The sequence below is a fragment of the Dama dama genome, chromosome 11 (assembly GCF_033118175.1).
Source record: "Dama dama isolate Ldn47 chromosome 11, ASM3311817v1, whole genome shotgun sequence".
NCBI classification, from domain to species: domain Eukaryota; kingdom Metazoa; phylum Chordata; class Mammalia; order Artiodactyla; family Cervidae; genus Dama; species Dama dama.
The window spans coordinates 3,110,723-3,121,231 of NC_083691.1; the positions used below are offsets into that span (position 1 = coordinate 3,110,723).

General features: G+C 65.6%; 1 protein-coding gene across 3 annotated transcripts; it reads left to right on the forward strand.

The window, feature by feature from the left end:
- The first annotated feature begins 355 nt into the window (after positions 1-355).
- On the forward strand, positions 356-10,267 carry INPP5E (inositol polyphosphate-5-phosphatase E). 3 transcript variants are annotated; one of them, XM_061154275.1, is made up of 11 exons: positions 356-489; positions 1,287-2,368; positions 5,461-5,584; positions 6,772-6,869; positions 7,417-7,541; positions 7,633-7,752; positions 7,967-8,074; positions 8,423-8,584; positions 8,682-8,797; positions 8,939-9,055; positions 9,548-10,267. In XM_061154275.1, the coding sequence occupies exons 2-11, from the start codon at positions 1,521-1,523 to the stop codon at positions 10,073-10,075; spliced, it is 2,346 nt and encodes a 781-aa protein (XP_061010258.1). In that variant the 5' UTR covers positions 356-489; positions 1,287-1,520; the 3' UTR covers positions 10,076-10,267. The 3 variants fall into 3 exon arrangements, with proteins under 3 accessions (XP_061010258.1, XP_061010259.1, XP_061010261.1); XM_061154276.1 differs by having other exon boundaries at positions 8,939-9,075; positions 9,548-9,826; XM_061154278.1 differs by having other exon boundaries at positions 8,939-9,033; positions 9,548-9,826.
- Positions 10,268-10,509: the final 242 nt, after the last annotated feature.

The window sequence follows — 10,509 nt, forward strand, 5'->3', positions numbered from 1 at the left end:
GGGCCTCGTCTGCAATTTGATTGGCTCCCTGGGCCACTACTTTCTGTCCCTCTGCCAGACCCGTCCGCTAGGGGCCCCCCGGAGAAAGGGGTTCCTCTCCGATGGGCGGTGGGCGGGCCTGATGGGAAAACCCATCCTGAGGGCAGTGAAGAGGGACCGGGGTAGCGCTCTGCTTTCTAGGCTCCAGTCCGCCCCAGGGCCCTCACTGGTCAAATGCGGAGACGAGGGGCGGGGCAGGGCTGGGGGCTGGGGGCGGGCCCGGGGGGCGGGGTGGGGGCGGGGCGCGAGCTACGCTAGTTGGGAGGAAGCCGCCGGCGCTCCCGGCGCCCACCCGAGGGCGCCCTCCGCCCTCGGCCCTCGCTCCACGCGCCTAGGTCCTCCGGCCGCCAGTGGCCGCTGCGGGCACCGGGATCCAGGCCGCCCTGCCCGCCGGTTGCCGGGGAGCGGCCGCCGAAGCCCGCGGAGCTGGGGAGCTGGCGGCATCAAGAGGTGGGGGCACGGGGCGCGATGACCCCGGGCGGGGGCGGCAGTCCTGGAGAAAGTCCAGCAGACCTAGGCGCCGAGTGACCCCTGGGCGGGAGCGCGGAGGCCTTAGGCCGGACGACCCCTAAGCTGGGCTCGAGGACGGGGCGGGGCGACCCCGGGGTTGGAGTCCGGGCGCACGGGTCCTTGGCGCGGGATCGGGTCGCCGGACTCCGCGGCGCGGAGCGGAGGGCGGGGGTCCCGCCCCCCCAGTCTCCAGCCCCGCGGCTCCGGGCGGTTGTTACCTTGGGGAGCGTGCAACCGGCCGGGCCAGACTCGCTAATCCTGAGTCAGGGGCCTTCGCCGCCGGGCTGCAGACCCGCTCAGGGTCGCCTGCTCTCGGGGCGGGATCTGCGGGCCGAGCGATGGTGGTGGGCGCGCAGGTGAGCGAGTTAGGGCCGTCTGACCCCGCGGGGTGGGGGTGGGGGGTGAGGATTGGGCTTGATCCGGGTCTCGCTCCTAGGCTGCGCCTACTCCTTTGGGGCGGGAATTCTCGCTCCTTGGGCCCCTGGCTCCCCAAGTGAGGAGCCGTGCCCCCGCCCATCCCCCCACCCCCGGCAAGGGGGGCTTCCCTCCATCCTAAGATGCTGGACTTTTCACCCGTCTCCTGGGAGGAGCCAGCAGACCAGGATGCCTAAATGCTTGTTCTTGCTCCGCCACTAATGACCTGTCCGCTCTGTCATGCTGACCCGTGCTGTCCTTCAGGATCATTAAATGGCATCACCACCCCAGTGATGAAGGCTAATTGCAGGGTGTTCCCTTAGGTACTTTCTTGGGACTCTGGACCTTCGGGGCTCCCAGCTATGCAGCAGCAGGTCCTGTGCGAGCCGGACCACCCCAGGCCTGAGGGGGAGCTGCTGCCATGCCTCTGCTCCGCGACCCCGCCAGCCATGGCTGAGCACACGGCCCTGACCCTGGGCGTAGGCAGCAGCACCCAGAGGAGCCGTTTCCCGGGTCAGCCAGGCTGCCCCCAGCCCTGAGGGCTGGCCCCCCGGACTATGCCATCCAAGTTGGCGAGCTTGGGGCACTCAGAGGCCGCCTCCCAGCAGCCCACTCCCCAGGGGTGTCTGCGTCCTGAAGGCAGCATGCTCAAGGGACTGCTTCCGAACAGTGATGAAGAGCCTGTCCCCTGCCTGGGGTCCCCGGCTGCTGGCGACCGTCGGGGACCCGAGAGGAGCCCAGAGCTCCCCCTGGACACCCCAGAGCAAGTCAGCAACGAGGACCCACAGGCCCAAGCGAGACCCTTCACCCCGAAGCCGCCACCCCCGAGGCCCAGGCTGGAGCGGGCGCTATCCCTGGATGAGAAGGGCTGGAGAAAGAGGCGTTTTCGAACCAGCCGTGAGGACCTGACTGTGCGGAATGGGGCCAGCCCCTTGGGGGGTTCCCTGCAGGACGAGACCCCCAGGATCCCCGCCCGCAGCGGCTCCCCACCTTGCCTGAGCGCCTCCCTGCAGGAGATCCCCACGGCTCGCAGGGCCCCGGGCAGCGGGGGGCCCTCCTCATGGGGAAACTGTCTTTCCGGGATGATCAGCACGTCCCTGGACCTGCTGCACCGGGAAGGGGCCTCGGCCGGGAGTGCCCCCCGGCTGGCCAGCCTGCTTTCCCCGCGCCCGCTGCCCGCCATGGGCCGCAATGTGGCCTCCGAAGGCCTGCGGACAGCGAACAAGGTGGACCCGGATCACGCCGACTACAAGCTCCGGCTGCAGGCCAGGCTGTTCCGCGCGCACAGCAGCCTGGGCCCCGGCCGGCCCCCGAGTCCCCTGGCCTGCGACGACTGCTCCCTCCACTCGTCCAGGTCCACCTTCAGCCTCCTGGCGCCCATCCGTGCCAAGGACGTCCGGAGCAGGTAGGGCCCCGGGAGAAGCAGCCTCGAGCCTCAGGGAGCCCTCAGAGGCCCCGTGAGAGCCGTGGGCAGGCTCTCCTGAGAGCGTGTGTGGGCCGTCTCCTCCCACCCCCCTTCTCCCAGCCGCACCCCCCAGCTTCTCCTCCTGTGTCTCAGCCCCTGGGCTCCTGTGAAACGTAGCTGGTCAAGCGAGTAGACCCCTCTGCATGCGGGGCTGGCCTGTTTTCCTTCCTGCTTCTTGCTCTTGTCAGGAGCTGCCCTTCGTGTGCGTGTGGAGGTGGGCCCAGGACTCAGGTGTGTCCCGGGACCCGTGTCCACACAGTCCTTTTGCTGAGGACCACTGTGAGGCAGCCGTGCCCCAAGCACCTGCTGGCACTCTTCCAGAATGGAGAGCTGGATGGGGCTGGGGGGCCCCAGGGGCGTGGCCAGGCTGCCCCCAGGGGAGGGTCCCTGTGGCCCACCTCCAGCAGGGAGGGGCGCAGGCAGAAGCCCGACCTCTGTCCTTGATGCTCAGAAGCGCCCCAGGGTTTCCTAATGTGCAGGGCTCGCCCCCGACCCTGTGGGCAAGGAGGATGCTGGGTGTCCAGCTTCACTGGGCTTGAGTGGTTAGTCCTAATTATCGCCTAATTTATATCTTGAAGGGGAGGCAGGTGCTGCCCCCATCTCCACCTCTGAACCCCTGGCCCTGACCCAGAGCCTCAGGGCACACCAGACCCGGTCCCCAGGGCCTTCTAGCCCAATCCGCCCACAGCCACCGGCTGTCTGCTGGCCTGTTTTTTCCAGGAGCTTGGGCTCGGGGCCATGCTGTGCTGCCCAGGCTGTGACTCAGAAGTCATGCTGTGCCCTCCCTGCCTGCCCCCACTGCCCCGTCCACGCTGGGCCCGGCTGCTGAACCTGCCTCTCGGGCCTCCTGACTTGTCGGCGAGGGCTGGGCGGGTTGTTTGAGGTGCGCCTCTGGCCACTGCCCTGACTCCGGGGGCCCCACGCCACCCACCCCCTGATGTGATGCCAAGGCCCCCCGGGGGGCGTGTCGGGGGAGCTCTGCCTCGGCTGCCCCCCCGGCGCGCCCCTCCAATCCAGCCCAGTGACTGTTTCGAGTCTGTGAGCCACGCGGTCTCTGGCAAGTGTTAACCTCTGCTGTGGGGATGAAAAAGCAGCTCCAGGCCACATACACCAACCGTGTAGTGTTGTGGACAAAGGAACACTTTGTTCGAGGAGGCTGAAATGTGAGTTTCAGGTCATTTTCCCTTGGCACAAAAATACTTGTTTTCCCCAGCCACTGAAAAGTGTAGGTGATTTCCCTGGTGGTCCAGTGGCTAAGACTGCACTCCGAGTCCCGGGGGACTGGGTTCAATCCCCGGTCAGGGAACCAACTCCCACGTGCCACAGTGAAGAATTGGTGTGCTGCAACTAAAGATCCCGCATAGCGAAGATGGAAGCTCCTGCGTGCCACAACTAAGACCCAGTTCAGTTCAGTCGCTCAGTCATGTCCTCTGCGACCCCATGGACTGCAGCACGCCAGGCCTCCCTGTCCATCACCAACTCCCGGAGTTTACCCAGACTCATGTCCATTGAGGCGGTGATGCCATCCAACCATCTCATCCTCTGTCGTCCCCTTCTCCTCCTGCCCCCAATCCCTCCCAGCATCAGGGTCTGTTCCAATGAGTCAGCTCTTCACATCAGGTGGCCAAAGTATTGGAGTTTCAGCTTCAGCATCAGTCCTTCCAATGAACACCCAGGACTGATCTCCTTTGGGATGGACGGGTTGGATCTCCGTGCTTCACCAGGCCCATGACAGCCAAATAAACAAACCATGTCGTTGATTAAAAGGGAGTGATAGTAACACTCAAAGTGCAGGCTCAAGTCTCAGCCTGTGGGCGGCACACAGCCCGGGCCTGGCCACGGTCGAGGCCAGGGACTGAGGAAAGGGCCGTGGACTGTGCCCTTGAGGGGCTGCCTTCTGCTCCCCGCTGCGGACGGGGCTGGTTTGGAGAAGGCAGCCCCTGCAGGCAGCCCGACGGGGTCCTCAATACGGGGCAGCCTCAGGGAGGCGCCTGCCTCCTGACATCCTCGAGCTCTTGTCCTGCAGAGCTTGTAAGGACTGGACTCTAACTTCATCTCCTTCCAAAGGATTGGTGCCTATCTCTGCAAGCCAGGGTCTAGGGTCTTCTAAGCAAGTGGGAATGACAAGAGCAAGTGAGACGTTTCAACTTGTCAGCTCTTCACATCAGGTGGCCAAAGTATTGGAGTTTCAGCTTCAACATCAGTCCTTCCAATGAATATTCGGGACTGATCTCCTTTGGGATGGACTGGTTGAGCCTGGACGTTTGAGCCTGTGCGTTCCTCTCTGTCTTTGGGAGCCTGATCAGGCAGGCACAGTCCTTGTCACGGGTCCAAGGGAAACAGTTTTCACACAGTTGGGAAGGAAAAAAAAAAACCCGAGGCAGTACTAACAGGCTTTCGTGGATGTGTGGAAATTACATGAGTCTCAGGTTTGTCCCTAAATGAAGTCTCCCTGGCACCTGGGCCCGTGTGAGGCTGCTTTTGGGTTAAGTGGAGACAGGCAGACAGCCCTGTGAGGACAGAGGCCCTGCAAGGACTCTGCGGCGGTGTTTGACTCTTTGCACCGTTTGCATGAGTTACTCTGTGAGAGCCTACGGTGGATTGAACCTGCGAAGACAGAGGCATCCCGGGCAGCCTTTACAAGCTCCCAGGGCCGGATGGCGAGGCAGAGGCCCGAGCCCCGGAGAAGGGCGTGCCCCCCAAGTCTGCTTACAGTCCAGAAGCCCACCTTGACCTCCTCAGCCCTTCCAGGGCCTTGCCCTTAGAGGGTCCCCCCAAAAGCCCCAAACGTCACCTGCCTGTCCCTTCCTCTCTGGAGGCCAGGAGCCTGCGGGTGTCTGTAGAGCCATGGACATGGCAGGTTTCCCTGGACTGCAGGGGCTCTCCGCACTGTGCTCCCCCCAACCCTCGCCAGGGTCCTGAGGCCACTCCAGCTCTGGGAGGGGCTCCCGGCCCAGAGATGTGTCCTGCTCCTAGCCCCTCTCTGGGTCCGTCTGCTGCGACCCCCAGCTCAATCTGGCCCGTCTCCGCAGGAGCTACCTGGAGGGGAGCCTCCTGGCGAGCGGGGCCCTGATGGGGGCGGACGAGCTGGCCCGTTACTTCCCGGACCGGACCGTGGCTCTGTTCGTGGCCACATGGAACATGCAGGGCCAGAAGGTGAGCAGGCGCCGGCCCCACGTGGGACGGGGCGGGGCTCCTTCCGGATTCTTCCCCGGGGCGCGCAGAGGAGCCTCCTGGCCGGCAGTGTCTCTCGCCCACCTCTCCACTGCTTCACGCGGCACGAGTGCTTCGGTTTGCAGGGACGCTGTACGTTCTAGAGCTGTTGTAGGCTAACAGCAGATTTGGAAGGAAGGAGCAGACATTTCCTGACAGCCACCTGGCCTCCAGGTGGCCGTACCCTTCCCCCACCACGCGGCCCTGCTGTTCTAGTTGCCCTGGGCCACTCGTGCGAGTGCAAACAAGCGTGTGGGGACACGGTGCCCCGATGCACACTGCGGGCGGGCGTCCACGCCGTGGTCCAGGTCTGTCTCCCGCCGTGTGTCGCCGTGGTTGGGGCTCATGTCCTCCATCCCGCCTGTGAGCTGGCGGTCCTGAGAGACTGCAGCCAGGGGGCGTGTGGTTCACACGCTGATTTCTGGGGGAGCCTAGCGGGGGCTTTCTCTCCAGCCACCCCATGTCTCCTGGGGGGGTCCCTTCCCACAGCTAGGGGTGTCTGCCCCTGCGTGCAGGAGGCTCCAACTCTGGGGCTGGCCACGGGCTTCCTCTAGACGGCGGGCGACCTAACGCTCAGCGGGACCCCTAGCCCCATCTGGAGTGCCTCCTGTTACCTGTGCGCGCTGAAGCGTGTCTCAGCATGTCTCATCCGAAGAACGGACGTGGCCGCTTCCCGGGCTGCCATCGGTCAGGGTGGCGGGTGGGGCTGCTTCAGGACAGGCCCCCCACAAAACCACCCCCCGAGCAGAAGTGCAGGCCCGGGCTTCTGGCTCTGCTGTCCACGGGGAGCCCCGGGCCGTCCATGGCCTGGCCTGCACCTGGGGCCCGGGGCGCCTGGGCCGCCACTGGTGGGGGCGTGGAGACCGCCGGCCAGGTGCCCACTTCCCTCCCCGGGGCTGCTGTGAGGGCAGTGTGTATGGGGGGGGGTCCCCTTGTGGGCAGCCAGGCCTGGGGGCCAGAGGCAGCACAGTTGCTGTGTGTGGGCCCCAGCAAGGGATGGAGGACAGGCTGAGGGAGGGGTGGGCCGCCTGCCCGGGCCAGCGGCTCACCGTGTGTGGTCAAGGATGCCCGGGAGCGGAGCCCCCGCTGTGGGGCCCCTGCAGGCCCTGCCAGCAGCTGCCTTTCCGCAGGAGCTGCCCCCGAACCTGGACGAGCTCCTGCTGCCGGCCGAGGCTGACCTGGCCCAGGACCTGTATGTCGTGGGCGTCCAGGAGGGCTGCTCCGACAGGTAGGGCCGGGGCCTCCCCTGCTGCTTCCCCACCAGCTCCGCGTCCCCGACCGGCCGCTCCCGCGCGGTCCTGTGAACCGGTTTTGGTCCTTCGGCCGAGACCCCCATGTGAGGGGTGACATGGGCTGTGGTCAAGCCCGGACTCAACCGGGATCGCTTTCTTCTTGAGTGGGGACGCACAGAGTTTAAAAGAAACGTGACTGAGTGTCTTGTAAATAGACAGCTGCTCCGGGCCCCACGCGCGCGGCCCCTGAGCATCAGCGCTCACCCATCCCGGCCGTGTGCTCAGCTCACCTGGTGATGGGCAGGGTCACGGCAGAGACCAGCGGCAGCACCAGCCTGGCCGGAGTGGAGGTGCCCGGCCTGCTCCGGACCCTGGGGGGCGGGGTCTGGGCTCCAGGGAGGGTGGCCCCCCTCCCGCCTCCCTGGGCTCCTGCTCTTGGCCTCTGGGAGGCAGCGGAGGACCCATGGCCGTGACAGAGACGCAGGAGGCGGTCCAGGCTTGCCCTCGAGCTGTGCGGCTCTGACCGCCCCCGCTGCCCCGCAGGCGGGAGTGGGAGACGCGGCTGCAGGAGACGCTGGGCCCGCACTACGTCATGCTGTACTCGGCAGCCCACGGCGCGCTCTATATGTCCGTGCTCATCCGCAGGGACCTCATCTGGTTCTGCTCAGGTGGGTGCCCCGGGCGGATGTGCAGGCTGGGGGCGGGCAGCCTGGCCGGCCCCCGGGGACAGCCTGGGTCAGCCCTGCTTCTCCCGCGCAGAGGTGGAGAGCTCCACGGTGACCACCCGCATCGTGTCCCAGATCAAGACCAAGGGGGCCCTGGGCGTCAGCTTCACCTTCTTCGGCACCTCCCTGCTCTTCATCACGTCCCACTTCACCTGTAAGTCCTTCACCTGTGGCCCCCCTTCACCTGTCCTTCACGTGGAGGCCCCCCTTCAACTGTAGGCCCCAGACCTCTAGAGGGGAGGGTCACGGTGCAGATGCTGGGTGATAGACCTTGCTGGGTGGGGGGTCTGTCTCGGACCGACCCCCAGGCACCAACCTTGGGCTCGGAAATCTGCCTGTGGAGAGGCCCCACCCTGCTGTCCTTGCAGCTGGAGACGGGAAGGTAGGTGAGCGGCTGGTGGACTACAGCAAGACCGTCCAGGGCCTGGCCCTGCCCAAGAACGTGCCGGACACCAGCCCCTACCGCTCCGACGCTGGTGAGCAGCTGTACCCTCCCCCAGACACGGCGACTTCCCTCATTCTCTGGGTGGTTCAATGGAGAGGAATGGTTAGAGCTTTGAGAACCAAGGCCAGAAACGTCTGCAGTTGCTCACCAACCTGAAGCAAGGTCTGGCGCCAGGCTCCCCGAGTTGTGACCCCATGAACCCAGAAAGATGCGGGCACCCCCCCCACCCCTGCGCCTCCCTGGCCCTGAGCCCCAAGGGGGTCCTGGGCTGCCGCCTGCTTCCGGGGGTGTGCGGGAGTATCCTGACCCGGAGTCGGGGTGCAGACACACGGGGAGAGGGGGGCGGGTCTCACACACTTTCCTGCCTCTCATGCCCCAGCGGACGTCACTACCCGCTTCGACGAGGTCTTCTGGTTCGGAGACTTCAACTTCCGCCTGAGCGGGGGGCGGGCGACCGTGGAGGCCATCCTGAGGCAGGACCTTGGCTCCAGCGTGCAGGCCCTGCTGCAGCATGACCAGCTCACCCGTGAGATGCAGAGAGGTGAGCAGGCTGGGCGCTGCTGCGGCTGGGTGGGCTCAAGGGGCGCGGTGGCGCTGGCCCTGAGCCGCCACCGAGTCGGGGCCACGCCCCTTCCCAGGGTCCATCTTCAAGGGCTTCCAGGAGCCGGACATCCACTTCCTGCCGTCGTACAAGTTCGACGTCGGGAAGGACTCGTATGACACCACCTCCAAGCAGAGGACCCCGTCCTACACGGTGAGCCGCCTGCCTGCGGGGCTGGGGAGCGGGGGCCGAGCCCCCGGGGGCTTCCGTGCGAGGGGACTCTGCTGGAGGGCAGCCGAGGGAAGCACGGGCCGGCTCCGCCCGCCACCAACCGGCCCCGGGGCCCACCTGCAGGACCGCGTCCTGTTCAGGAGCCGCCACAAGGACGACATCTGCCCCGTCAAGTACTCCTCCTGCCCCGGCATCAGGACATCTGACCACCGCCCCGTGTACGGCCTGTTCCGGGTCAAAGTGAGGCCGGGGAGAGACAAGTCAGTACCCCCCGGATGCCCCCGCTCCCGGGCCCCGGGCGGGGGGCAGCCTGAGCACACAGCCTGGCCTCGGCATGTCCCGATGCCCTGAGGGGAGTGGGGTTCTGGGCGCCCCAAGGGGACATGGCTGCCTAGGGGGTCAGAAGCCAGCGTCAGGCGAGCAATGCACCAGAGGGTGGGGACCTCGCCCACACCCCGAGCCAGCCAGGCCTCCCAGATACACAGCCCCCAAAACAGCTGGTGGGCGGCGGGGGCTACCTACCATGGGGCCGGCCTGGCACAGGTGGGAGGCAGCGTCCCCCGGCTCCCGGCACACGGCAGCGGGTTGGCGCGCGGCTGGTAGGGCCGGGCGCAGCCCCGGGGACCCAGGCCTCAGCTGTGCCCAGCCCCTCCACGTGCCGCCCGCCCGTGGCCGACACCCAGGAGTCGGGGCCGGGAGGACACTGCCCTCCTGATGGCCCTTGCTCCCCAGTATCCCGCTAGCTGCTGGGAAGTTCGACCGGGAGCTGTACCTGCTGGGAATCAAGAGACGCATCTCCAGAGAGATCCAGAGGCAGCAGGCACTCAAGAGCCAGCACGCCAGCGCCATCTGCACCGTCTCCTGAGGGCATCTGAGGAAGGCCCAGGTACAAGCCATGCCCAGGATGGAACCAGCAAGTCCCGCAGAGCCCCCGCTCAGGCTGGGCTGCGCGGGGCCGACCCTGACCTCCCTGCACCGTGGGGGTCGCCAGCGGCAGAAGGACCGCATCAGGCTAGCCAAGCGCAGGTCACGCGCCCTGCGGGCAGGCGCCCTAACCTCCCGTTAGGTCATCACGTGTGCACATCCAGGTTCATCATTGGAAGCAGCCTCCCCGCCCGCCAACCCAGACCCAGAGCTGCCCTTCTGATGCCCAGTGGTGGGCAGGGGGCGCTGCTCAGGCCCATGAACTGCCTCGCTTTCCCCCCTAGCCGTTGGGTCCATCTGCTGAGGTCACGGCAGCCCAGAGCAGCAGGAGCGTGAGGGACCACTTCTGGCCCAGAGCAGCCGCTGGTAGTGTGGGGTGTTGCCACTTTGCTGGCCGAGGCCGCCCCGTCTTTTTTTCTTAAATGATTTAGAGCCCGTTACTGCCTTGTGGCTTACACCCCATCTCATAAAAACAAACAAAAAAAAAAGCGTAGGCTTTGAATGTGGGAAAATCTAGGGGCATTCAATCTAGTCTTTTAAATTATTTATTTTTCCATATTTATATTTTTAAATAAATGCATATATTGAATCTTAAGCTCTTTCTGGCCAAAGATTGGGTCCTAGAAAGACCAGTCTTGCACACCTGTTCTTGCAAGGCTCTTGCGAGCACAGGCTGTCACTGTGAGCTCAGGGGCAGCTCAGCCTCACCTGGCCCCGTCCCATGTTTGCGTCTGTACCCATGCTTGGCCCCAGGTAAGTGTTCTCCACAG